The sequence below is a fragment of the Nycticebus coucang genome, chromosome 9, assembly GCF_027406575.1.
Source record: "Nycticebus coucang isolate mNycCou1 chromosome 9, mNycCou1.pri, whole genome shotgun sequence".
NCBI classification, from domain to species: Eukaryota; Metazoa; Chordata; class Mammalia; order Primates; family Lorisidae; genus Nycticebus; species Nycticebus coucang.
Window position 1 is genome coordinate 51739860 of NC_069788.1, and position 26808 is coordinate 51766667.

Here is a 26808-nt window from a genome sequence, read left to right on the forward strand (position 1 = left end):
GTAGCACTTTCTGGGGTCTGCTTCTTTTTAAATGTTGGATTCTCCGATTTCTGTTTCAGGATTCCTAATCATGAACTCTCAAATCCCAAGCTGAAAGCTGCACCCCTGCCGCAGTGAATCCTGACATATCCTTCCTCCTTAACGCCGCCTGATTATACAAGAAAACAACTTTCCCAAGTTGCTAGGTTCCTTGTGCAACATTTTATCCATCAGGAGCTTCTTTGAGCTTTAAGATTCCCTTTGCGCTTTGACACCAGTCATTTCAACTCACCCTAATGTCAGCGGGTGAGTTGGTAGGGCTCTCATCTCAGTGTATGTTCTCTAAGGTTATAGGAAACGGGCGCTGAATAATTTCGCCCAGGATCCAACGGCAGAAAACGGAACTGTGAATTCACACTTTCTGGTTCTTAGCTGCAGAGCTTGAGGCATTACCGCAGGTAAGGGAAAATCCATAATTCTAATTTACAGAGAAACTCTTCCAAAATCGCAACCCAGATGAGACTATCTGGCAGATTGCAGCCTTGGCGGGCTTTTCAAATAGATCAACGGCCCAATCAGAGACTTGGGGGCGTTACTTGCATCAACGGAAGTGTAACCAAAAGAACTTTGACTGCGGTTGCGTTGGGCAAAACTACACGCCTCCCTTCCCAAAGGGCATCAACGAATTAAAACTAAGAAGTGCCTGATCGCGCGTCCAAATGCATACGCAACAATGTGTATCGAAGACTTTACATTTTTATCTTTTTCTGTTACTTCGCCTCCCAAAAAAGCTCCTAGCCCTTCCCAAAGAAACTAAACCACAGGCAAAATGCATCAGCTACTTGTGTGAAACTGTAGGTGGCTCTGAAAAGAGCCGTTGGATTGAGACTGTGAGCAAGCTCACTTGGAGCTGGTATACTTGGTGACGGCCTTGGTGCCCTCCGACACAGCATGCTTGGCCAGCTCCCCAGGCAACAGCAAGCGCACGGCGGTTTGGATCTCCCTGGAGGTGATGGTAGAGCGCTTGTTGTAATGCGCCAGGCGAGAAGCCTCACCCGCAATGCGCTCGAAGATGTCGTTGACGAACGAGTTCATGATACCCATGGCCTTGGACGAGATGCCGGTGTCGGGATGGACCTGCTTTAGCACCTTGTACACGTAGATGGAATAGCTCTCTTTGCGGCTGCGCTTTCGCTTCTTGCCATCTTTCTTTTGGGCCTTGGCTACTGCTTTCTTGGAGCCCTTCTTTGGGGCTGGAGCGGATTTAGCCGGCTCCGGCATGGCTAAAAGGACTAAAACGGTGAACAAAGAAAAGGAAGAGTGACAGGACTGTCGCGCCTCTTTTATGTATAACAACTCATATGCAAATGAGACTGAGTAAAGTCCTCTGTCTGATTGGAGATTACTCGTGACGGCGTCTATGTCCCTACCTCCAATCAAAACACGTACTTTACGAAACTTCATTTGCATTGTTTAAAACGGAACTGCAAGTTTAGCCAATGGTCTAACGCCTTTTACGCGCCCAGCTATGGCTATAAAATGTGCCGTTTTCCTTGCTTTTAGTATCTTGTGGCGCAAGTCACAGGCAACTTTAAGGTACTTTATAATGTCTGGGCGCGGTAAGCAAGGCGGCAAATCTCGTGCTAAAGCCAAGACCCGCTCTTCTCGGGCCGGACTCCAGTTCCCTGTGGGCCGAGTGCACCGCCTGCTCCGCAAGGGAAATTATGCTGAGCGGGTCGGAGCTGGTGCTCCGGTGTACTTGGCGGCGGTTCTAGAGTACCTGACTGCCGAGATCCTGGAGCTGGCAGGCAATGCTGCCCGAGACAACAAGAAGACGCGCATCATCCCGCGCCACCTGCAGCTGGCCATCCGCAACGATGAGGAGCTGAATAAGCTGTTGGGTAAAGTCACCATTGCGCAGGGCGGAGTCTTGCCCAACATCCAGGCGGTGCTGCTGCCCAAGAAAACTGAAAGTCACCACAAGGCTAAGGGCAAATGAGGTCTGAATTCACACTAATTTAAACTTTAAGCTAAACCAGAGGCTCTTTTCAGAGCCACCCACCATTTCTGTGGAAGAACTGAGCACTGTTCTCTCTTTCATAATAATTTGGCTAAATTGGAACACGTGAAATAACTAGTCTAACATTTGGTTTGAGAATAACTGAGGCCTGGTAAAGCATCAAATTTGCATTTTCCTAAATTGAGCCAGCTTTCCTTTATTGTCAACTCCCCACAAACACCAACCTAGGTCGTTAACACTAGTAGTTATTTCTCCTGCAAATATAATTGTTGAACTAATATTTTTGCTTTGCTGGATATTTATAGCAAAACCTGATGGTACCTTAAGTAAAATCTGTCCTAACTCAAAAAGCTGTTTTTACAGCTATCTTCTGGAAAAGACTTAACCACTGGCAGATGTAAACTCACTCAATCACCCCTCGCACGCTGATTAAGTACGTGATTTACATATTAAATAGTACGGTAACCTATTTGATCGCATCAAAATCAGTTAATGAAGATGTCAAACTCTTCCTTTCTCACACCACGCTGGCCAAACCAAAGTTGTGGTGGTGGTCCAGGGGCCAGTCTATAAACTGTTTTGTTCTGGGTAGTTAGTAAAAAGAGATTTAATGAACCAGGCCTCTCTCAACAGTCACTAAAGAACTACCAATAGCTATGTGAGTGAGCCAAACAGGAAAGGGAACGACTTTTGGGAAAGATTAACAAGTAAATTATTTATTGTATGTATATTTTTTACATTATTTAAAATAGAAAAAAGCTCCAATGAAAATGAACTTAAGAACAATTAAGGCTGATTTCCTAAAATTCCAAGTCAGATTCCCTTTTCATTGGGGGAATCTTAACTTGATTGAGTCGAAAACAAACAAAATTACCAGCCTGGGGGAAAAACCGTTCAGAGGCGGTGGTAGGAACCAAATAAAGATTGTATTAAAAACCAATCGGGTTACTCCTACAATGTTTCTGACCAATCAGGATCAGATCATAGGTATAAATTCTGGTCGTGCCGCCATCCGCTCAGTCGCTTGTTTCTAATCTCTGCTTTGTCCAGTATGGCTCGTACTAAGCAGACAGCTCGCAAGTCTACCGGCGGCAAGGCTCCGCGAAAACAGCTCGCCACCAAGGCTGCTAGAAAGAGCGCCCCGGCTACCGGTGGCGTGAAAAAGCCCCATCGTTACCGGCCCGGCACAGTGGCGCTGCGCGAGATCCGCCGCTACCAGAAATCAACAGAGCTACTTATCCGCAAACTGCCATTCCAGCGTCTGGTACGTGAGATCGCGCAGGATTTCAAAACTGACCTTCGCTTCCAGAGCTCAGCGGTGATGGCGCTGCAGGAAGCCTGCGAGGCCTACCTGGTGGGCCTGTTTGAGGACACCAACCTGTGCGCCATCCACGCCAAGAGAGTGACTATTATGCCCAAGGATATCCAGCTTGCGCGCCGCATCCGTGGCGAGCGAGCGTAAACTGTCCTGCAGCAGGGCTTGTTTGCTTTCTCCCTCCCAAAGGCTCTTTTCAGAGCCACTTCTGTTCTCACTGACAGCAGCTGTTACATAGCTAGGTTGAGTGTCTTAAAAATAGCCTTAAGGCCAAATTGAAATGAGAAGGAACCTAGAAGAGTTACAAATTACAGCATCTCATTTTCCAGGACCTTCAAACCGACATAAAATCAGTAGGGCTAAGTAGGTAGGTTACCTATCAACCCAGTAGTGCACGGTGTCAGTAAACATCCTAGTAGGGATAAACGCAACTATCAATCATTCTCAGCCTCATTTTCCACTTTATGCATTAAGCATTTCTCCCAGGTAACTTACCACAACTTTTATTCTCATGATTAGGTATATTGGCAGTTCAATATTTCAAGATAAACTTTTGTGTATGAATCTGACAATGCTTCTGGGATGTAGATAGGGATATGTTGGTCCCTTAATAACTGGAAAGTTTGGCTTTTCCAAAAGTACTCTAGCAATGCAAAACAAACCTGAGCCAATAAAGTTTAGGATTCTTTCAAGAATCCCGCGATGGGAAAAAAGACCTGGATGAACTTTCAATGGCTATACAAAAATAGCAAAATAATAATAATAAACCCATAAAAACAAAAATAAGGGAAGAAGGCCCATTTTCCTTAAGCAGAACTCTTCCAACTCTAGCAAGGACAGCTACTAGTATTTCAGAGTCTTCTAAGATCTGATATTTTAGGTGTATACTATGTATTGGGGACAATTTCCTATTTGAAGCCTAACTTTGGGCATAGAAGTGCTGGGTTTAGAAAATGTACAAAAGTTCATGGATACTTTCCTCATCAAAATGAGTTTAATTCCACTACTCTTGAAAGTAGGCAGGATTTACAAAATGGCTTCTAGAGAATAGAATAAAGCAAATGGCATAGTCAAACTTACTTTGGTGACTAGGTCATAAAAAGTATTGTGCTTCCTACTTGTGGTCTTGGGTCAGTTGCTCTAGGGGACCTCAGCCACGATGTTAGGCGGACATTCAAGCAGCCCTGTGGAGAAGTCTTCTTTGTGAAAAACTGAGGCATTTCTCAGCAAGTCACCAAAGAACTACCAATAGCCACGAGCGAGCCATCTCTGGCTCCAGTGAAGTCTCAAAACTGCAGCCTCTGATGACAGTTGTGACACTACTGTGGGGTTCCTCTACTAAGGGCTGGACAGGGACAACCCCCACCCCCCATTCTCTGTGCCTGTGTGAGCTCAGAAATCAGACCCTTTCTATGTGTTTGCAAAAGAGAGAAGGGAAAAAAGAACTCAGACCCCCATCTCGAGGCACTTACAGGCCCCCTTTCCAGGCCACACCACTGGGATCTAGCAACATTACTGACAAAGCAAGCCTGAAAGGTTCTGGGCAGTGCCTTCTTGAGAAGGGAGTGAACAGCCTAATTCTTTGCCTAAGGCAACAAGTGTAAAGATCACATTCCTGTGCTAAATTTAGGATCATTTTCTGCCCGCAGACCTCTGTGGCATACTTCCCCCAAACCACCTGCCTGCAAGATAGGCTTTAAGCACCTTAGGTAGAAGATTCAAGGGCTTTCCACTTATATTTCACCTTTCCCTCGCCAGGAGTTCTGTTCCCCCTCTTTTGTGTATCATGCTTACCAATCTTTGTCCCTGTCAATAAACTCTGTCCTATCACTTATCACTGTGGTCTATAGTTTCATATTTCAAACCCTGAGAGCCAGGGCTCAGCATAGAGAGAAATTCTGGCAACAGCTGGACTCTTGATTTCTAGAGGTCATGAGCCAGAACGGCACAACTTAGTCACTCTTGATTCCTGACCCTTAGAAAATGTATGAAATATGGGCGGCGCCTGTGGCTCAGTGAGTGGGGCGCCGGCCCCATGTGCCGAGGGTGGCGGGTTCAAACCCAGCCCCGGCCAAACTGCAACCAAAAAATAGCCTGGCGTTGTGGCGGGCGCCTGTAGTCCCAGCTGCTCGGGAGGCTGAGGCAAGAGAATCGCATAAGCCCAAGAGTTAAGAGGTTGCTGTGAGCCGTGTGACGCCACGGCACTCTGCCCGAGGGCGGTACAGTGAGACTCTGTCTCTACAAAAAAAAAAAAAAAAAAAAAAAAATGTATGAAATATTACATTCGTTGTTTTAAGCTGCTAAATTCTTGGGTGATTTGTTATATAACAATAATATATATATATTTTTTTTAGAGATAGAGTCTCACTTTGTCACCCTCGGTAGAATGCCGTGGTGTCACAGCTCACAGCAACCTCCAGCTCTTGGGTTTAGGTGATTCTCTTGTCTCAGCCTCCAGAGTAGCTGGGACTACAGGTGCCCGCCACAACGCCTGGCTATTTCTTTGTTTCAGTTGGCCGGGGTCGGGTTTGAACCCACCACCCTTGGTATATGGGGCCTGAGCCCTACTTACTGAGCCACAGGCGCTGCCCACAACAGTAAATTACTGATGCAATTTGTAAAACAAGAAGAGTTAGGAGTCATCCAGTAGTCCCCTTTACTTTAGATGAGATGATCACATCTCACAACTCTGCACCTCACCTCACCAAGGAAGTCTGGACTTCCAGAATCTTGCCTGTCATTGCCTGAAAATCTGCAGGATTTATTTTTGTTGCTATCCAGGGAGACTGGAAACCAGCTTAGTGCTGCTAAGGATGAATCCTATAGAGCTACTTTATAGAGAGGCACCTGGTATGATTCAGTTTGGAAAGGGGAAAAAAATCTCACTTTTTATTTTTTTCCAGTTTAACTTAGCAATAAGTAAGACTTCAAGGAACCAATTTTCATATGAACAGATTTATAGACCAGTATTCTTTCAAAAATTTACTATTTCCCAGTAGAATACCTAACAATCAGCACTTCACTTTATAAACCTTTTTCACATTTATCAAACCTGATTTTATTTATTTACTTATTTCCTAGAGATGGGTCTCACTCTGTCACCTGAGCTGGAGTGCAGTGGCATTGAAAGCACATATAGTGAGAATACGATGGAGTCTGTCAGGCCAGGGCAGACATGACACAGTTGGTCTGGTTTGTTTAGGTCCTGTCTGTCCTTCACTTCCTATCTCCCATTCTTATTTTGTAAATTTAGCTTCCACCCTGAATTTGCCTATCTTGAGTAGTTTAGGTGGATTGATTTAGGAGATTAACTTTTGAGTTGAAATGTTGTTTTAGGTTGTAAGTTATACTGATTATTGTTTAAGATAGGGGTTAACATGGTCTTCACTTTGAACTTAAATGTATAAAACTGTAATGTTGGAAATGGAAGATCAGTACAGTTTGGGAGAGGATACTCTCACTGTTATCCAGAATCCCAGCCTTCTGACAAAGTTTGGTGGACCTATCCTCAACTCTGCATATTGGCTGATAGTGATGGCTGGCCAGACCCTTTGTCCAGTAACAGCATGATCATAGCAGCCTCTGCAGCAGTGGCTCTCAACCTTCCTAATGCTGCGACCTTTTAATACATAAAATTATTTTATTTTTGTTGCTACTTCATAACTGCAATTTTGCTACTGTTACGAATTATAATGTAAATATCTGATATGCAGGATGTATTTTCATTGTTACAAAGGGGTCCCGACCTACAGGTTGAGAACCGCGGCTCTGCAGCCTTAACTGCTGGGTTTAAGGGATCTTCCTGTCTCAGTCTCCCAAGGAGCTGGGATTACAGGCATGAGCCAACATGCCCAGCTATCATCAAATTTGATTATTAAAAGAAAATTGTGAGGTAGGTAGGAATCAGAAAATTTAATAAGGGCCTAGCTATTTCATAAACAGGAAATCTTAGGGCAAGTTTGGTGTGAATGCATGCTGGCTTAGAGATTGAAACTAAATCCTTTTTGTTCTGGCTCAGAGGCCCTGTCTAGTTCTTGGAAATTTTCTACCAATCAGAGGTACCATCTCTAGTGGTCACCTATTATTTAAACCATTACACATTAATATTGTGTGATTATTTCCTAGATCTAATATCAATTGATACTAATGTAGGGGAGGAAAAGTATCTTCTTTCTACTCATCTTAAGTTCGTTGGTGGGGGCCCCTGTAACAAAAGATAAATGAATGAGAGAAAAGAATGCAAAAAGGATCAAAATTTATTTCACATAAGTTTTATGTGATCCAGGAGCCTTCATAAGGAAATGAAGACCCACAGAAGAGGTTAAACCTGAGTGTATTTATGCTCGATTTGATGAAGAGTAGAGTCTTGAGAAATGTGATAGGACAAAGTATAAGCCAGGTAGAGGAAACTTAAGCATTCTGTTTATTCAGATTCTTCTCTGTGAGAGAGGATACTAGGAAAAAGTAAGGTCTAAGAGAACAGAAGTCTTCTCAAAGAGATCAAGGATACACCAGTGAGATCCTTCCCCATGTAACTCAGCTCTTATGAATTTGTAGACTTAACTTCTCTTATGAATTTGTAGACTTTACTTCCTGGGTCCTGGAAACTTCCTTCTGTAAAAGCCTGTGGTTCTATAAAAGCCAGAGCCTGTTTCTCCAGCTTGATTCAAACTGACCAATGAGAAAGGCATTTGTGAGTGGGAATTTTTTGACTGGAGATAAAAAGACCAAGCCAGTCTGAGAGCATGGCCATTTTGAATTTTTCTGTGCCTTTACTCCTTGGCTGAAATAAAGCTCTTCCTCTATTAAACATGGTATTTTGTTGTTCGTTCTCTCCATTGGGCCTTGTCTTCCTCCAACATTTAAAGATGAGGATGCTTTTTCTTTGGGTATACTGAAGTTACCTCTAATTTGAGGGTCTTATGACCTACTTCAGAGGAAGGTCAGAAAGTACTTCCTATTCATGCTGTTTCTCAAATTCCTTCAGCTTAAAATATTCGACATGCCAAGACTTCACATTTTGGTGTGGCATGTCCCATAACTAATAATTAAATTATAGGTTATTTCAAAGACCATTTTCTTTAAGAGTATTTTTCTACTAAATGGGTACTTTACTTTCCTCAAGAGCTAGCTTTTATTGGGGCTCAGAAAACAGGCCTTCTGTCGCAGAGATAATGGCCTGGGGAAAAAAAAATGGCCAAAACAATTTTTGTCTACTTAACTCTTGGGGAACTGAAACTTTCAAGCATGCCTCAGGCCAGTGGTCAGGAGGGGCAGGGAAGGTCTCTCATTCTTTGTGCCACAGGAGGTAGCTCAAAGGAATTATCTGGGTGGAAGTAACAAGATCTGTTTAGGTTGGGCTCAGTGCTTGTAGCTCATTGGTTAGGGCCTGGCCACGTGCACTGGTGCTGGTGGGTTCTAACCTGGCCTGGGCCTGTGAAACAAAGACAATAATAACAAAAAAATACTCAGGCGTTGTGGCCGGCGCCTGTAGTTCCAGCTACCTGGGAGGCTGAGACAAGAAAATTGCTTAAGCCCAAGAGTTTGAGGTTGCCGTGAGCTGTGACATGACAGCACTCTACCAAGGGCAACATGGTGAGACTCTGTCTCAGGGCAGGGTGGTGGTGGTGGAATCTGTTTTTTAGGTGAAGTTGGGATTAATTCAGGTGTAGTTCACAAGACTGTTGGGTTCCAAATAGGATTATGGAATCAGAACCTTTAAAAGCTCTGTGCTTCTTTCTGTTCAGAAGCAGGAATTTGGATTTTTGAGACCACTGTGTGCCATTTTCCTCCTTTGCTCTCCTCAAACTGCTTTCCCCTCTTTTTCTGATGCAGCTTCAGGGAACAAGTGCCAAACTTTTGGAAACACCCCCAAATAATGGCCTCAGAAAAGCCTCAGAAGCAAGATTTTCTCTGACCTTGTCTTCCATCTTTCAGTCCCCCTTTCTCCTAAAATTAGCCATAAAAACTAGAATCCCTCTTCAACTCAAATTATAGAAAGCAGAACATTTTTTCTCAAAAGCCAACCATAAAACCTAAAAATATTCTATGTAAAAACTGGACATAAATTATCTGACCTACCTTGTTTGACTGTAGCTCATAAGACCACGTCATTGCAGAGAGGCCCCTGCTTCACACTCAAAAAAAATGCATGCTTGGAGAGTCCAAAAGGAATCCCCTAGACAGGCCTTCCTGGCTTTACCCATTCTGTCTATTAACATTAGATCATACTGTTTTGTCCAAACATATTTCTACATGGCTGTGTATTATTTATTAAACTTAAGCATAAAAATGGACAATTTCCCCTATTGTCTTTGAGCCTTCATTCTGAGGCTCCTGTATATATTCATTAAATAAACTGTGAGAAAGTAATCTTCATAACCCCACTAGAGGTACAGTCATTTTAGAACATCAGGTCAGAAACCAGCAATCCCTTTCCCAGACTCCTATAGTGACTCCAGGCCAGAGTTCCTGGAAGCACCCTACCCATAATCCCAACCCTAAAGATACCATATAATCCTGACCCCCACGCTAAAGAAGCACCCTGGGCAGTACTCCGGGCTCACTGCCCCCTTCTAGCTATACCCACAAGGCTAATAAAAGCCTTTTGCAATTGTGTAGGAGCTGAGTTGACACCTGGTCAGTCTCTGTTTTCCTTTTCTCCTCTATTAAAGTCTTTCCTTGTCCCTGGACTGGCCTCTTCTCTTGTGAACCCTCACCCCGATTCTATGCCAGAACTTTTCATGAAATTTATATGCCTTTTCTCCAGTTACTCTCATCTCATTAATTTTTCAGCCTCAGCCTTAATTTCAGAAGGGAAATAGGTAATTCTGTTGAGAGGAAACACATGATTACTAGAAAGAATGAATGGTTCAAAAAGGACCATTTACAGATTAATTTGTAAATGGTTCTCTTTGGAAACTGAATAGGCCTGAGAGACAAGACATTGAATAGATGGATCTATTCATTTAAGGTTATATTCTACTTTTCTGCAGTAGAAAATGAGAAACATGAGATAATATTGATTTGAGGGAAGGAAAAATAATTGTTTGTCTAGAGGATCTGTCAGGTGTTTATGTAGATTTGGGAAAAGTCTCTTTGAGCCTCGGTTGATCTTTAAGGGTCTTTAATTAAAAATACTTGTTATACCATAAAACCATATTTTTGGGTTAAGTTCCCTGAGCTCCTTCAATTCAAATATCCATTGTTATGTTTGAGTTTAGAAAAATATGGACAGCCATATCAGAAATATGATTGGACATAAAGGGTGTGTGATCTTAAGCTAATAGACTGAGTGGGGGAAATAGTAAATTCTGTCTATCTGGATTTGTTTTGGCTTCTCTATGCAGCTTTCCTTCCTTCTGAAGGTCAGGCAGGGCCTTTTCTGGAATGGAATTCTTATGACTCACAATCAAACAAGGTAGGTCAGATAATTTCTGACCATAAATGGCCACCGAAAGGCAGAGGAGGGAAAAATTAGAGTATTTAAGTTTTATGGCTGTCTTTGGGAAAAAAAGAATTCATGTTTCCATGATCTACCTTTGTAATAGGTTCCATGCCAGATACCCATGGCAAGTCAATACACAGAGAAGCCAGCTTGCAGCAGAGGAAAAGGTTTAATTAAATGGCTGCCAGAGAGAGGAAAGCAAACCTCAAATCTACCTCCTGAGTCTGGGGCTAGGTATTTGAAAGGGTTGCATGGACTGAAGTGTGGAGATCATTGATTGGTTGAAAGAGCAGGGTAAAATCATGGGACAAGGAGATAAAGATACTGCATTCTTGTGCTTATTTAGTACCTCTGTGGGGGCCTACAAACTGGCTGTAGCTGTTGCGCAGAAATTCAGGATCTGAGAAATATCTTTAGCAATTCTGAAACAAAAGCCTTATGACTTAAGGTCAAAACTCCTGGCTACAAAAAAACAATGGGAATGCAAATTAAATCTTAAACAAAATCTTTATGATTCTAACATCAGAAATTCTATGTATAGAGGCTGGAAAGATTGTTTGAGCTCAGGAGTTCAAGACCAGCCTGAGCAAGAGTAAGACCCCCCATTTCTACTAAAAACAAAAATGAGCTTCCTGTTGTGGCAGGTACCTGTAGGCCCAGAAACTCAGGACGCTGAGGCAGGAGGATGGGTCTGAACCCAGGATTTTGAGGTTGTTGTGAGCTAGGCTGAAGCCATGGCACCTTTGCCTGGGGCAACAGAGTGAGACAGTCTTTTTTTTTTGTAGAGACAGAGTTTCACTTTATCGCCCTCGGTAGAGTGGTGCCGTGGCCTCACACAGCTCACAGCAATCTCCAACTCCTGGGTTTTAAGCGATTCTCTTGCCTCAGCCTCCCCAGTAGCTGGGACTACAGGCGCCCGCCACAACGCCCGGCTATTTTTTGGTTGCAGTTTGGCCGGGGCCGGGTTTGAACCCGCCACCCTCGGTATATGGGGCCAGTGCCTTACCGACTGAGCCACAGGCGCCGCCCGACAGTCTTAATAATAATAATAATGTCTATGTATAGGAATCATGGAGAGGCAAGTGGTCAGTATCTACTGCTATTTGATTTTCCCTTACAAGAAAGTGGCTAAAGTATGGACTGACTAATGCTTAATTATAACTATATTTTGGTCTAGAATTCTTGTTCATGTGGTTTCATGTTGGAGGAGTCTAGTTCCTATGGCCAGCCTCAAGGGAGAATAAGGAACCAAAGACAGGATGGCCTGGAGTAAGTCAGACAGAAACTTTTGCTTCTGAGGCCTTCATTTTGGGGTGTAATTTTCTGAACCCAACACCTCTTAAATGTATTTTTCATTATGGTACATAATATGGATTATTTTGAGCAAATTATCTTGAAGAACTGCAGATACAGGATAAACTCTGAAAATAGAAATTACTCTTTTGCAAGGGAAATTTACGTCAATAAGCGAAATCTCTGTGTGTCCCCCCTCTCAGTACCAGGAACAGAAAGATGAGACGCTAATCAGCGAAAAAGCCACTGATTCAAATCTACACAACAAACCTTACCTTTTTTACTATGTTTGCCCCAGTCACCATGACTGCTCCCAACACCCTTCATCCTACCTGAAGATGGTATTTTAGGCTGAATTCTAGGCTATCTCTATGGCACTGACACATTTTTCTGCGTATGTCCCACATATATATGAAGTATACATATAGGTGTATATATTTCACATCTACATGAAATATATACATATAATAAACTTTTGCATGTTTTTCTCTTGTTAATCTGTCTTGTACCATATGGGATCCTAGCTAAGAACTCAGAAATGGTAGACAGAAAATTACTTTTTCCTCCCCTACACACAAATGGTAGTGTGAAATTATAAGAGAGGAAGGAAGACTTAGTATAACTAGCTCCATTTTCCTTCTGAGTCTATAGTAACATCCTTTGGGTTAAAAGCTTCTGTTTAGCTCTGTATGTAGGCTAGATAATTATAGAAAAAAATTAGTTTTAGAGTTTGGCTCTAAGAGAAAAATGATAACCTTTCCTTTCCCCAAACTAACTCTCAGGGAAATAAAAAAAGTAACAATGTCACATTATGTTAAAGAGGTATAAGAACATCGTGATCTGATCCATGCCCTCTGCAGTTAACTGACCAAAAGGACGTAAGTTTTATAACATCCTCAGACTCTCACTGATGTCCAGATACCTGTAGTCTTTGGTTTCTTCTTCTTCTTTTTTTTTTTTTTTTGAGACAAAGTCTCACTATGTTGCCCTCAGTAGAGTGCTGTGGCTCATACAACTTCAAACTCTTGGGCTTAAGTGATTCTCTTACCTCAGACCCCCAAATAGCTGGGACTATAGGCGGCTGCCAAACACCTGGCTATTTTTTTGTTGCAGTTGTCATTTTTGTTTATCTGGTCCGGGCCAGGGTTGAACCCACCCACCACCCCTGGTGTATGTGGTTGGCTCCGTAACCGCTGTGTGATGGGCGCCGAGCCAGTCTTTGGTTACTTTTTGCAACTCCCCCCTTCCCATTCCCTTAACTTAAAAAGGCTAAAGTTCACACTAACTTTAACTTGAGATAGTTCTTTAGGGCATTAGTCTGCTGCCTTATCACCTTGCTGGCTTTCAGAATCACTTTCCTTGCCCCAACATCATGTCTCTCTACTTATTAGCTGTCCAGTGGCGAATAGTACTAGTTTAGGTTTGGTCACAAAATTGCAAAGAGTAGGGTAAGGAATTATGACAGAAAACAAGGATGGAGTGTCAGGTATTAAAAGCTTTATATATTGGAGAGGACTTGGGTTTTGAGAGACTTGTGAAAATAAGTAATTCAAAATTTAAGCTGTTGGAACTTTAAATTATTTTGAGCCTTGTTTTGTTTTTGTTTTTGTTTTGTAGAGACAGAGTGTCATTTTATGCCCTTCGGGTAGAGTGCCATGGCATCACACAGCTCACAGCAACTTCCAACTCCTGGGCTTAAGCGATTCTCTTGCCTCAGCCTCCCGAGTAGCTGGGACGACAGGAGCCCGCCACCATGCCCAGCTATTTTTTGGTTGCAGTTCAGCCGGGGCCGGGTTTGAACCCGCCACCCTCGGTATGTGGGGCCGGCGCCTTACCGACTGAGCCGCAGGCGCCGCCCCAATTATTTTGAGCCTTAAAAGAACGTGGTCATGGAGGCTGAGTCGAAAGACTGGGGGGCTGTAACCTTTGTTTCTCTGATTCTAGATTAGCCTTCTTCCTTACCTACATCATTTTGTAAAATATTGTAAATGAATAAAAGGCACAAGAAAGGCTCCTTCCTTCTTCATAGTTGGTCTTCTTTATAGATTAACTCCCCTTTCTTCTCTCACACAGCCTTCAGGACTACGGCATTGTCTAAAATGGAATGTTAAATAAACTTGTTTAAATTGAATAGGAAATGAAACAAGCTATATGGAAAAGAAAACTGTAACTAATTAAATTGTTGTAATTCATAAGCTGGACTTCTATAGAAAAATGTTAGAATCCTACTGGATTTCTCTGTTTTCTGCCTGTATAAGCAAGACCTTAACTTTTAAACCCTGACCCCATTTCTCTGAAGTTTGTGTTTCATTTATGGCTATTCCCAGATTTTCATTGAATAAAACTCTTTAAATTCTAATTATTTCACTTATGTCAGGTGAACAGAATTTTAAGAGAAACTAAGGAGTTTCACAAGTGTGGTTTCAAGCCATGAGCAGACAAATATGGCATCATGAACCTCAAAAACAAGGGTGGAGTTAAAATGAAGAGATAAAGAGGTCAGGGAGGCCAGTGGATTCTATATCCTCAAACTTCTTTAATTTGTCCTAACAGCCTAGGGAGATGTTGATTAAGAATGCTTTAAAAATTATTTCAGGGATGACAATTACTCTGAGATGGGGCCAAGGAAGAAGGGAAGCTCCATGTTTCCATGTCTCATATTTAAGATTCTGACCTGGCAAAACTCATTGAAATGTGAGAAATAAAAAATAAAATCTTGGGTGGCACCTGTGGCTCACAGGAGTCGGGCGCCAGCCCCATATGCCGGAGGTGGCGAGTTCAAACCCAGCCCCTGCCAAAAAAAAAAAAAAATCTTAACTCCCCTGACCTCCTCTTAGCCAAGTGGATTCCAGAGAAAGCGTAAAACTGAGTTCCTGGCTACAACAGGATGGGAGGTCAGACACACCTGTTACACACACTCCCTGTTTAATTGCCAATCAGCCTTTCTTCTATAAGGATTAAATAGAACCAGCTTTTGGAAAGATTTGCCCCACAGATTTTAATCAATTGCCTGAGGCTGTTTCTTAATTTTTGTAGACTGACCAGCATTCCTTCTGGAGAAGAGGCCACTGTCCATGTAGTGGTTTTCATCAGTCTAGAGAGGATGTTTAATAAGGGTTTCCATGTCCTCTGCTTCACCTTTTGAGATCAGAAGGTGAAAACTCTGCCCTCGGATCATGCTAAGATGGCTAGTTTTTGTACATGTGAGATCTGTGAAAGGGCAGGAAGCACAACTGTATGTGGGCATGTTTCTTCTTAAATAATGATGATTCCTCCTATACCTTGTTCAATATGTAGGTATGTAATTTGGTCACCCTACTCAGCACAAATTCCTATTCCTATAGTCCCTTTTTCCAGGTTTAGGCTCTTCGCTTCTCTACGGGCTATGCTTCCTAGCCTTTTGAAATGGCCACCCTGAAGGGCATATCCCTTTATGAGAAATAAAGCTCTCCTTTCCAATTTATAAACCCCAGTTCGGCAAATGGAAGAAAGAATTTGAGGAAATAAATTCACCGAGAGGAAAAGACTCTGAAAAGCTAAGGGTGCTTTGGATTATGCATGTGTTTTGCGGACAGGAGAAATAAAAATTAGAAAAAGTACTAAAAAGTATTTTGAATGAACAAGAAAAATTCAAGAGATATAAGACATAACCTACCTACCAATTCAAACAAAATCAGGTGTCAAGTAGATAAATAGGCAGCACATCAAACAGAAATTTTAACAATATTGTGGTGGCACCCATGGCTTAGTGGGTAGGGCTCTGGCCACATATACCGAGGCTGGCAGGTTCAAACTGGACCTGGGCCAGCTAAAACAACGACAACTGAAACAACAACAAAGAAATAGCTGGGTGTATGGGTGGCGCCTGTGGCTCAAGGAGTAGGGCGCTGGTCCCATATGCCGGAGGTGGTGGGTTCAAACCCAGCCCCAGCCAAAAAAAAAAAAAAAAGAAATAGCTGGGTGTTGTGGTGGGCACCTGTAGTCCCAGCTACTTGGGTGGCTGAGGCAGAGAATTGCTTAAGCCCAACAGTTTGAGGTTGCTGTGTCGCACCTCACAGGGTGACATCATGAGGCTCTGTCTCAAAAAAAAAAAAAAAAAAAGGCGCTCATAGCACAGTGGTTAAAGTGCCAGCCACATGCTCCAGGGCTGGTGAGTATGAACCCTTCATCTCCCCGGGCCTGATAAGCCAACAATAACAACAAAGAAATTTTAGCAATATGGAAAAGGACCCAGTCCAACACTTTGAAGAATGTTAAGAAATTGTCATTCAGTTAACACTGAATGTTAATGTTGCTTGTCAGGTGAACAACCCTCAGAACATTGAAAAAGAAAGCACACCTCTTTATTCATTTGATTAAGGTGTTAGAAGATAGTACAGGGAAATAAAAACATTGCCAATTATTCCTCTTGGAAAAGTACATCTTTCCTAGTGTAAAAAAAAAAAAAAGACACAATTATTTATGCCACTTAACCAACAAGGAGTTGTTGGGCAATTAGCATTATTATTTGGTAAGGAAAACCAAAAGGAGAGGAAACATTTTAAAAGTACTTAATTTAAATGAGACAAGATTCTCAAACTCTCTTGAAGTTAAGAAATCTTTAGTTAATTTGTTCCTGTGCAGGAGAGAGAAGAGAGTAAAGTATCTAATTTAACAAAGAATTCATGCATACTGATACATACCCTGTTTCCCCGAAAAGACAGTGTCTTATTTTAAGGTGTGCTTCCAAAGATGCGTTAGGTCTTATTTTCAGGGGATGTCTTATCTTTCCTGTAAGTAGGTCTTATTTTCGGAGGATGTCTTATTTTGGGGAAAACAGGGTAGATGTCCAGGTGTGGAGGCAGAAAAATGTGAAAGCTTTCCTCACCCACCATAAAGGTCACTCTTGTAACAAAAGACACGTTGAGAAGACAAAAGCATAACACATTTACTTAATCAAAGTTTTATACAACATAGGAACCTTTAGAAATGAAGACTTAAAGGCTCAGCACCTGTAGCTCAGCAGCTATGGCACCAGCCACATACACTGGAGTTGGCGGTTTCCAGTCCAGCCCGGGGCCTGCCAAATGACGACAACAAAATAGCCAGGCATTGTGGTGGGGGCCTGTAGTCCCAGCTACTTGGGAGGCTTAGGCAAGAGAATCGCTTAAGCCCAAGAGTTTGAGGTTGCTGTGAGCTATGATATCAGCGCACTCTACCCAGGGTGACATTAGTGAGACTCTGTCTCAAAAAAAAAGTCTTAAAGATGCAGAGAAAACTATTTTCATACTTACATCCAGTGAAAAATGGACAGCAAGTGGAAATGTGATTGAGCAAAAATGGTGTGATCTGATGGTAATAGACTGAGGAAAACCAAAAAGGCCTTGTCTTTTGAATATTCCTTTCTCCCTTCTCTGGAATGAGGGTTTTCAAGGGAGAAGGGAGAGAGTTCTCTAGGTTTGATGACTTGCTTAGGGGGAGAGTTCTAGCTACTATGGACCACTCTGGGGAAGAGGAACTGTTTTCTATGATTCCCTTGAGGGAGAACACAGGTGGAGGATGAGAGAAGTCCAGAAAGTCCTTATTCTGAGGCCCTTCCAATATTCTTTAGCTCAAAGAACTCGGCACGCCAAAGTGCCATATTCTGAGGAATAATGTTCTGAGGCCCAACAATGTAAATATTACTAGGGCAAAACATTACAAAGGGAATCGACCCAGAATTCTTTCATAGTATATTATATCGGGAGCCAGAAGATTCCACCCTCAAATACGCCAGTTGGGTATAGGGATTATTTTGAGCTGATTATTTTGACAACAGACACTAAAAAAGCACCAAAAACAAGACAAAAGTTTTCCTTTTGTAAAAACATTACATTTTTACAGGAAAATCTACCTCTGTAAATGTGTCCTCCTTGGTTATACCTGAAATGACTCCCAGAGATCAATTCTCATCACCTGAGATGACTTGAATCTGCATAACAGACTGTACTAGATAATTCCTATCTTCCATTAGTTTACCCAGATATATTTTTCTTCCCATGACTTATTCCCCTTAGAAACCACTTCCTCTTTAAATGTATGTATATAAGTGCAATGCAGAAAGTATTAAAACCTCAATTCTCCCCCAAAATGTGGCCAACAGGAGGAAAGGGGAAGGAACAGAAAAGAAGGAGACAGAAAAAGAAAAGGGGAAAGAACCAAATTTGAGAAAAGTGAGGAAGCCCACCTTGAAGCTCTTACAGGCAGCGTTCATTGCAGGCTGTATCACCGAGATTATACAGAAGAGAAGGCACGTACAAGGCGGTTTCACAAATGCACGAAACGACTGTAATTCACCCCTTTAGAAATGGGCCCCTAGTATCCAGCAGTCCCAAACCAATAAAACAGCAATAGATCCTAAAATGAGACTTAGAAAAAAAAAACGCAAGCCAGACTCAGAAAGAAATGGCCTTGAGGCGGTGGGCAGGGCAAAACGTTATAGGAGGTGGAGTGAGTAATCTTTAATTAACCAACTTTTTATTAACAGATTCTGGAATTTAGGCACCGCCCTTTCCATTTTTTTTTTTCCCTGTTATCGTGGGCAGGGCTTTTAGGTCTGGGAACTAGGGGAGCGGATACAGCTGGTGTGCAGAGTTTCCAATCAGGTCCGTTTTACCACTATATAAACCATTGCCTCTGAAGTTTTACACGTCTACGTTTTTTAAGTTTAAACGAGCATGTCTGGTCGTGGGAAGGGTGGGAAGGGTCTAGGCAAAGGCGGCGCCAAGCGCCACCGCAAGGTTTTACGCGATAACATCCAGGGCATCACTAAGCCTGCTATCCGTCGCTTGGCTCGTCGTGGAGGCGTTAAACGCATTTCAGGCCTTATCTACGAGGAGACGCGGGGAGTTCTTAAGGTGTTTCTAGAGAACGTAATCCGCGATGCCGTCACCTACACTGAGCATGCTAAGCGCAAGACTGTCACCGCCATGGACGTGGTATACGCGCTAAAGCGCCAAGGTCGCACCCTCTACGGCTTTGGCGGCTAGTATTTCATTAGGTAAATCTATTTTACAAAGGCTCTTTTCAGGGCCACCCAACTGGTCTTGATTAAAAAGCTGTAGACATTTTTAAAACCTTAGCTTTTGAGAATTAGTGGTCTTAAACGCAGTTAATTTCTAGACATTAAAGCTTTACTCTCATAGGTGGCAGCTTTTTCAACACCTATCAAGTCTACAAGTTTTGTACCAGTTGTAGTGAAACAGGGTCTTAATCCTGTACCGGTTACTTTCCTGCAACAACATCCAGGCCTGAGTAGTTTACGATGGTGGTGATTGCCGTGCCTAAAGTAGTTAGGCCTTTTACATTAAAGGTTGGCGGACTCAAGGATTTGGCTGCTTTTTTTTTGGGGGGGGGGTAGATGGGTGGGTGGACAATTTCAAGCTGTTGCTCCTGTTAAGAGTGCTGTGACGTCATATCTCAGCAACCTCCAATTCTTGGGCACAAGCGATCCTCTTGTTTAAAATGTTTTCTACTTAAGAAGAGGCGGTCTCGCTTTTGCTCAGGTTGGTCTTGAGCTCAATCTATTCACCCGCCTCGGCCTCCCTGAGTTGGCTTTTCTTAAGCACGGTCAAATATAAGAAGTACTGGCATAGCATATGACTCAAGTTTTACCCCTTCAACGCTTCCATTTTAATATAATTTAGTCTCAAGTCTATTTCACGTTATTTAATTTTTGCCAATCCGATCATGATACCTCTTTAAAAGGGTAAGGCAATTGCAGGTCTCCAAGCCAACATTCTTAAAAAATTTTGGTGCATAAGAAATTCTAGTGGATTTTGAGAAAGTAAGACCAGTCTTCTGTGAAATATACATTAAAAAAAAATTTTTTTTTAAGGAGGCGGGAAAATGTTGAGAGGATTAAAGTGGGAACCAATTCCGTGGCTAGGACAAAAATCGCAGCAGTCTATAGTCCAATCAGAACGCGAGGGTCACTATAAATACTGGGATGATCAGCTCCTGTTCTCACTTGGGTTTAGTAAATAGACCTACTTCGGCATGGCTCGCACCAAGCAGACAGCTCGTAAATCCACTGGCGGCAAGGCACCGCGTAAGCAGCTCGCTACGAAGGCGGCCAGAAAAAGTGCGCCAGCCACTGGTGGTGTGAAGAAGCCTCATCGCTACCGGCCTGGTACTGTGGCCCTGCGTGAGATCCGCCGCTACCAGAAATCTACCGAGCTGCTGATCCGAAAGCTACCTTTCCAGCGCCTGGTTCGTGAGATTGCCCAAGACTTCAAGACCGACCTGCGCTTCCAGAGCTCAGCTGTGATGGCTTTGCAGGAGGCCTGCGAGGCCTACCTGGTGGGGCTATTTGAAGACACCAATCTGTGCGCCATCCACGCTAAACGCGTCACCATCATGCCCAAGGATATCCAGCTTGCCCGTCGTATCCGCGGGGAGAGGGCATAAATTCTTTTTCCTAGTGGCAAAATACGTATCCCACCTCAAAAGGCTCTTTTCAGAGCCCCTCAATTGTCACTAAAAAGTAGCTGTTACCTCCAGGACGTCCATTGTAGTCCCTTGCTAAATGCAAATTGTTTCAAAAAGTTACCGTGTTCTCACCGGAGCACTCATTGCATTACCTACCCTCTTGAGTGTTGAGCAATTTTATTCTTGCTCATTCTCTTAAGCTCAGTAAAGAGCTATTCAGGATGCCACAATGAAAATTGAGCCTTTTTATTGACGGTGTGTAAGTGAAGTTAGTTACTTTTGCCAATGCATCCCACTTAGGCTTTAAAAGGTGTTTCTTATATTTGTTTCTGCGCCACTAAGAAACATCACAAATGTATAAGGACACCCAGAATTATCGACTAAGTTTCCTCATGTGCTTTGTTACTATCATTACCTCATTTTACGCTTTACCTTTTTGGGTACAAATCTTGACTACAGGAAATGGCAGTTATCTGAAGGCAATTTTTTAAAAAATTATTTTATTTATTTTTTGGGACAGAGTGTCACATTATCGGCCACAAAAGTGCTGTAGCGTCACAGCTCACAGCAACCTCCAGCTCTTGGGCTTAGGCGATTCTCTTGCCTCAGCCTCCCGAGTAGATGGGACTACAGGCGCCCCGCACAACCCACGGCTATATATTTATTTTTTTGGTTGCAGCCTTCATTGTTTGGCGGGCCGGGGCTGGATTGGAACCAACCCGCCAGCTTGTACAACTGTAAAATGTGGCAAATGAATTAAAATCTGTGGAACACTTTCCTATAATAATTTCAAACATTTTTCATTTTCTTTAAATTTTGATTTCTATCAAGGGAGAGAAAGCTCTTGTCCATTAAGGCAGCATAAAGCCTGGACGAGAACCACATTTACAATAATGACAAAAACAGATGATTGCCACCGAGAACAACATCCAGTAGCCCAAAGATTAAGACAGGTCATTCGTGGATACTAATTCCCTTGGTGCCACGGACAGGCCAGGGCAGGCCAAGGAGGGATAGCAGGGAGCAGCTAGCCTTGGCGACATGCCGTCAGCTGCGGCAGAGAGAACCATTTGTAGCTAGGGATCCAGAAAGACTGGTGGAGCTGGGAGCTGGAGAAAAAAAAAATAAATAAAATCTGTGGAACATATTTAAGTTTACCTCCTGCACTTAGTAAATGCTTAAGGAATGTTAGTTCTTGTTGCATAGCCCTGTCCCCCTTAAGCACAGAGTTTGGGGTTTTCTTTCACCTGGATCTTTTGAAAGTTTTGTTTGAAACAGTGGAAAATGCCAGATTAGAACATTTTTTTGTGAAGACCTCTTCTTTAGTTTTTAATTTCCACTGTTTTAAAAGAGGCCTATATAGCATAGGCTTTGAAGGCCACATATAGTCTTTTATTACTTTTTTTTTTTAATCTTTTACAATTCTTTAAAAATGTAAGGCATTTCTTAGCTTGTGGGTCATACAAAAATAGGCCACTGTCCAGATTAGACCATAGTTTGCCAACCTGTCCAGGAGCTCCTGAAGAAAAGATGAAATATATTTGCTACATTTAACGTTCATACACAGCATTTCATGAGCAAGGACTGAGTAACTTGATTTCATTAAAGATTTGGATCATCACTTGATCTCCTTTGTTACCAAGGGACAAAATCCTGACCACTCTCCTTCCCCTTAAAATAAACAGCAAACTTCACCCTTCATTCCAACTTCACTGCTTCAGCTGTTTTCCTGAATTCTTCTGAACCTCTATATAAACTTCCATTCTTCAATACCCAATCCAGCCTTCTTACAGTCAATAGACAGTTATTGTAAAATATGAGTCAATCTGCACTTAAACATACACAAAAATAGGCATTTTGATGTATCCTGGTTGCCTATAGAAGAAGGTATTCATGATGGTGCATTCAGCTTGTTAAATAAAGATAGAGATTTCAGTAGGATCAGTGAAAAGAACGTTTTGAAAACCTGACAGAATCCCAAGTAATGTAAACAGTTAGTGCCTTTCAGTGTCACTGGGAGCCAATGAATAATTTTCAACAGGTTTGAGAGTTTTATCTAAAGCAAATTATCTATGCTAAGTACTTTCCTTCCTTACTTTAATGGAGTTGCCCAGAACCTAAAGAGAGCACCTTAATCAGAAAATATACCAAATTTAAGTTTGGATTTGAATCTGAGTAGTTGGATTCTGAAATCAAAACGATTTGTACTCTTGCTGTGAAAAAAAAAACCACTCCGATAAATGAACTTTTTCAAGCTTAACAATCTTATTCTCTAAATATATCAGCACGTGGAAATTCCTAGGAGATAGAGCCAATTTTTAAAGTAAGGTGTATGTGGTTGCCTTGGGTCTGTAGGCAAGCAGACGCTCTGGGCTTGTGTTACTTGCTACAGTTGGAAACAAAGTTTCTGTCCAAACCAAAGAACCTAGTGTCTTCCCTCTTGCAAAAATCAAAGGCTGAACCTAGGAACAAATCTTTTCAAATAAATTTCACTGGATACTTAGTAGAAATCTATTGCAACATGCAACTAACTAGCATGATCCCCTCAGCTCAGTAGATTCCTATGCAAAGCTAAGTAATTTTCAAAAATATCTTTCATCAATTGCGCATGATTTGAGAAAACACAAACAAGTACATGAACCTGGGGGCTGTTTTCCTCCTTTGGAGCTTCAAAGTGTCAAATTCTGTATCGCTGTTTTTAAGCATTTAGACAAATTTGGGGGACTAACAAACACAATTTGAAAGTCCAACCGGGAGCTGCAGCGGCCCGAGGGCGGTGGATTGGGCGTTCCACCAATCACAGAGCACCACCGGCTTATATAAGCCCCGGGCCCGGCTAAAGCAGCATTGCTAAACTTGCTCTTTGGATTTCGAATCTCTTCTTTAGCAGTTTCTCGTCACCATGTCAGAAACCGCTCCTGCTGAGACGGCCACCCCAGCACCGGTGGAGAAATCCCCCGCCAAGAAAAAGGCAACGAAGAAGTCTGCTGGCGCGGCTAAGCGCAAGGCGACCGGGCCCCCGGTCTCCGAGCTGATCACTAAGGCTGTGGCCGCTTCCAAGGAGCGTAACGGTCTCTCTTTGGCTGCTCTTAAAAAAGCCTTGGCAGCTGGTGGCTACGACGTGGAGAAAAATAATAGCCGCATCAAACTAGGCCTCAAAAGTTTGGTGAGCAAAGGTACCCTGGTGCAGACCAAGGGCACCGGCGCTTCTGGCTCCTTCAAGCTGAACAAGAAGGCTGCCTCTGGAGAAGCCAAGCCCAAAGCCAAGAAGGCGGGTGCAGCTAAAGCTAAGAAGCCTGCAGGGGCTACCCCTAAGAAGCCTAAAAAAGCTGCGGGAGCTAAAAAGGCAGTGAAGAAGACTCCGAAAAAAGCAAAAAAGCCTGCAGCAGCTGGCGTCAAGAAAGCGGCTAAGAGCCCTAAGAAGGCTAAGACCGCCGCCAAACCGAAGAAGGCGGCCAAGAGCCCCGCCAAGCCCAAAGCTGTTAAGCCCAAGGCGGCCAAACCCAAAGCTTCCAAGCCTAAGGCAGCAAAGCCCAAAGCTGCAAAGGCGAAGAAGGCGACTCCCAAAAAGAAGTAGGAATTTGGCGTGCAAATACTGCAATAAAGCCCCAAAGGCTCTTTTCAGAGCCACCCAGAGATCTCTTAAAAAGTTGCTGTGCACACAACATTCCACTGTATACTTAATAATTAAAAAATCCCGCGCCACGTTCAGATTGGTCTCTTTAATTCCATACCGGGTTTTTTTTTTTCCAGGAGGCAGCTACTTAGTAATGGAAGTTAACCTGGTTTAAGGGTGTTTTTTTTTTTTTTTTTTTTTTTCCCCACCACAGATCATGAAGCCATACAACAGGGAAAGACGAAGATTTGGTAGGTAGTGCTGTTGAGAAACTTATTTGCCCTTCGTTTTGTGGTGACTTTCGGCCTTTTTGGGCAGCAGCACGGCCTGTATATTGGGCAGGACGCCGCCCTGCGCGATACTGACTTTACCTAGCAGCTTATTAAGCTCATGGTCGTTGCGGATGGCCAGTTGCAGGTGGCCCGGGATGATGCGCGCTTTTTTATTGTCTCCGGCAGCATTGCCTAGGAATCTCCGCGGTCAAGTACTTGAGCACCGCAACCATGTACGCGGGCGCGCCGGCCCCAACACACTAAGAATAGTTTCCTTTGCGCAGCTGGCGGTGCACACGGCCCACTGGGAACTGCAGTCTGGCCTCGGAAGAGCGGGTGTTGGCCTTGGCGTGAGCCTTGCCACCCGGCTTGCCGCGTCCAGACATGATAGCAATGTGGTTGTTGAAAGCGTAACACGTATAAAACAAAAAGTTGCACTACTTTTTTGTCAATACTGGGCGCGAACATAAAGCTATGCCATTGGCTAAAGTTGCAGTTTCACTTAAACCAATAGAATTGCGGTTATGAAATACACTTTTACTGATTGGACAAAAATTAGTGTGTGACATCATCAAAGCGCCACCAACCACACCTAAGATTTTATTAATCACCTTTTTGCTTAACTTGTGGTTAAGCAAAGATTAGTATTGCCTCTTAACAGTTTTTTTCCTGACTCTTTTGACTTTCTTTGCGGTTAATCTCCATTAGTCCTGAACCGGCCAAATCGCCTCCCCAAGAAAGGCTCCAGGAAGGCTGTGACCAAGGCGCTGAAAAAAGATGGCAAGAAGCGTAAGCTCTAGCCGGGCGTTGTGGCGGGCGCCTGTAGTCCCAGCTACTCGGGAGGCTGAGGCAAGAGAATCGCTTAAGCCAGGAGTTGGAGGTTGCTGTGAGCTGGGTGAGGTCACGGCACTCTGCCAAGGGCCATAAAGTGAGACTCTGTCTCTACAAAAAAAAAAAAAAAAGAAGAAGCGTAAGCTCGGCCCCAAGGAAAGCTACTCCATCTGCGTGTACAAAATGCTGAAGCAGGTCCATCCCTGCACCGGCGTCTCCTTGCTGCCATGGGTATCAAGAATTCGTTTGGCAACGACATCTTCCAGCGCATCACAGGTGAGGCATCTCGCCTGGAGCATTACAACGAGCACTTGACCGTCACCTCCAGGGAGTCCAGACGGCTGTGCGCTCCTTGCTGCCCGGGGTGCTCCCAGGCACGCTACATTCAAGGGCACCAAGCTGTCATCAAGTACACCAGCTCCAAGTGAGCTCCTCTGCAGCTGCCCACACCCCCTAAGGCACTGCTTCTCATCCTTCCTAAGGCCGCGACCCTTTAATACAGTTCCTCATGTTGTGGTGACCCCCAACCATAAAATTATTTTCGTTGCTACTTCATAACTGTAATTTTGCTACTGTTATGAATCGTAATGTAAATACCTGATATGCAGGATGTATTTAGGCGACCCCTGTGAAAGGGTCATTCGACCCCCAAAGGAGTGGTGACCCATAGGTTAAGAACCACTGACCTAAGTGGCTTTTCAGAGCCATCCACACTTTTCTGAAAGAACTGTCACTGTAATTCTCCTTTAGAAGTAGCCAAGGCAGCTTTATTCTGGAGATTTTGATGAACACCTAACTTATGCAAAAGGTATTTTTCCGTCTTGCAGTTTCACATAAGATTATCTGCTACTGAAAAATTGGATTGGGCAGTGCCTGTGGCTTAACGGGGTAGGGCGCCTGTCCCATATGCCAGAGGTGGCGGGTTCAAGCCCAGCCCTGGCCAAAAACCAAAAAGAAAAAAAAAAAAAAGATTATCTGCTACCAAGTTTTTTATTTTATAAATCCCAAACACTCCAAACTGGAGTTTTATTGTGTTATTTAACATAACATCCACACTCATTTAATGTTGAGAATCTTCCTGTGAAATAGCGCCTAGAAAACTTCAAATGCTCTTTACGATAAAAATCTTAACATATAATGAAAATGATTAGATGTATGTTTTGCAGGTTATACTATCATTCTCAGGCCTCCCAATAAATTGCTCAGTGACTAGCATGTAATCCAAGTGGTATGCTCTTTAGATTTTTCTTTTATAAAGTAAGTGATGGAAATGTGTTTTCTTGCTACCTCCATTTTAGGCCTAATTTGCACAAAATGACCTCAACTTCTTGAGATAAAATGGAGAAAGGAAACAGGTTAGAACCAATTTAAATCACCTCTTCACATCAGTTGGATACTCTGTAGCTAATCCAGATGCTGTGCCATCAGCTTAAATTTTTCTGCTTCATATTTTCTTTACCTTTGTCCCAGCCAGATCCAAGTGCTCTGCACTTCCCAACCATCACATCCATTCTATGACATTCATTTTTTTTTTTTGGAAACAGTCTCATTTTTTTGCCCTCTGTAGAGTGCTATGGTGTCATAGAT

General features: G+C 43.0%; 4 protein-coding genes and 2 pseudogenes across 5 annotated transcripts in view; 4 read left to right on the top strand and 2 right to left on the bottom strand.

Annotated features, from left to right (window-relative positions):
- Nucleotides 1–754: 754 nt before the first annotated feature.
- LOC128594301 (histone H2B type 2-E-like) lies at nt 755–1267 on the bottom strand. Its single transcript, XM_053602990.1, has one exon. The coding sequence runs from the start codon at nt 1258–1260 to the stop codon at nt 880–882; it is 381 nt and encodes a 126-aa protein (XP_053458965.1). The 5' UTR covers nt 1261–1267; the 3' UTR covers nt 755–879.
- A 295-nt stretch (nt 1268–1562) lies between these two features.
- Nucleotides 1563–2012, top strand: LOC128594296 (histone H2A type 1-like). Its single transcript, XM_053602981.1, has one exon. The coding sequence runs from the start codon at nt 1586–1588 to the stop codon at nt 1976–1978; it is 393 nt and encodes a 130-aa protein (XP_053458956.1). The 5' UTR covers nt 1563–1585; the 3' UTR covers nt 1979–2012.
- Nucleotides 2013–3037: 1025 nt separating this feature from the next.
- On the top strand, nt 3038–3519 carry LOC128594292 (histone H3.1). Its single transcript, XM_053602974.1, has one exon. It carries the CDS (start codon nt 3051–3053, stop codon nt 3459–3461), a length of 411 nt encoding a protein of 136 aa, XP_053458949.1. The 5' UTR covers nt 3038–3050; the 3' UTR covers nt 3462–3519.
- A 15230-nt stretch (nt 3520–18749) lies between these two features.
- Nucleotides 18750–26808, top strand: part of LOC128594308 (uncharacterized) — a 68993-nt pseudogene continuing 60934 nt past the window's right edge. Inside the window, exons 1-2 of the transcript XR_008382531.1 lie at nt 18750–19060; nt 20052–20399. The product of XR_008382531.1 is annotated as an uncharacterized LOC128594308 (transcript). The remainder of the gene's footprint in view (nt 19061–20051; nt 20400–26808) is intronic.
- H1-5 (H1.5 linker histone, cluster member) lies at nt 23370–24199 on the top strand. The gene has a single exon (XM_053602972.1). It carries the CDS (start codon nt 23405–23407, stop codon nt 24077–24079), a length of 675 nt encoding a protein of 224 aa, XP_053458947.1. The 5' UTR covers nt 23370–23404; the 3' UTR covers nt 24080–24199.
- On the bottom strand, nt 24392–24788 carry LOC128594305 (histone H2A type 1-D-like; annotated as a pseudogene).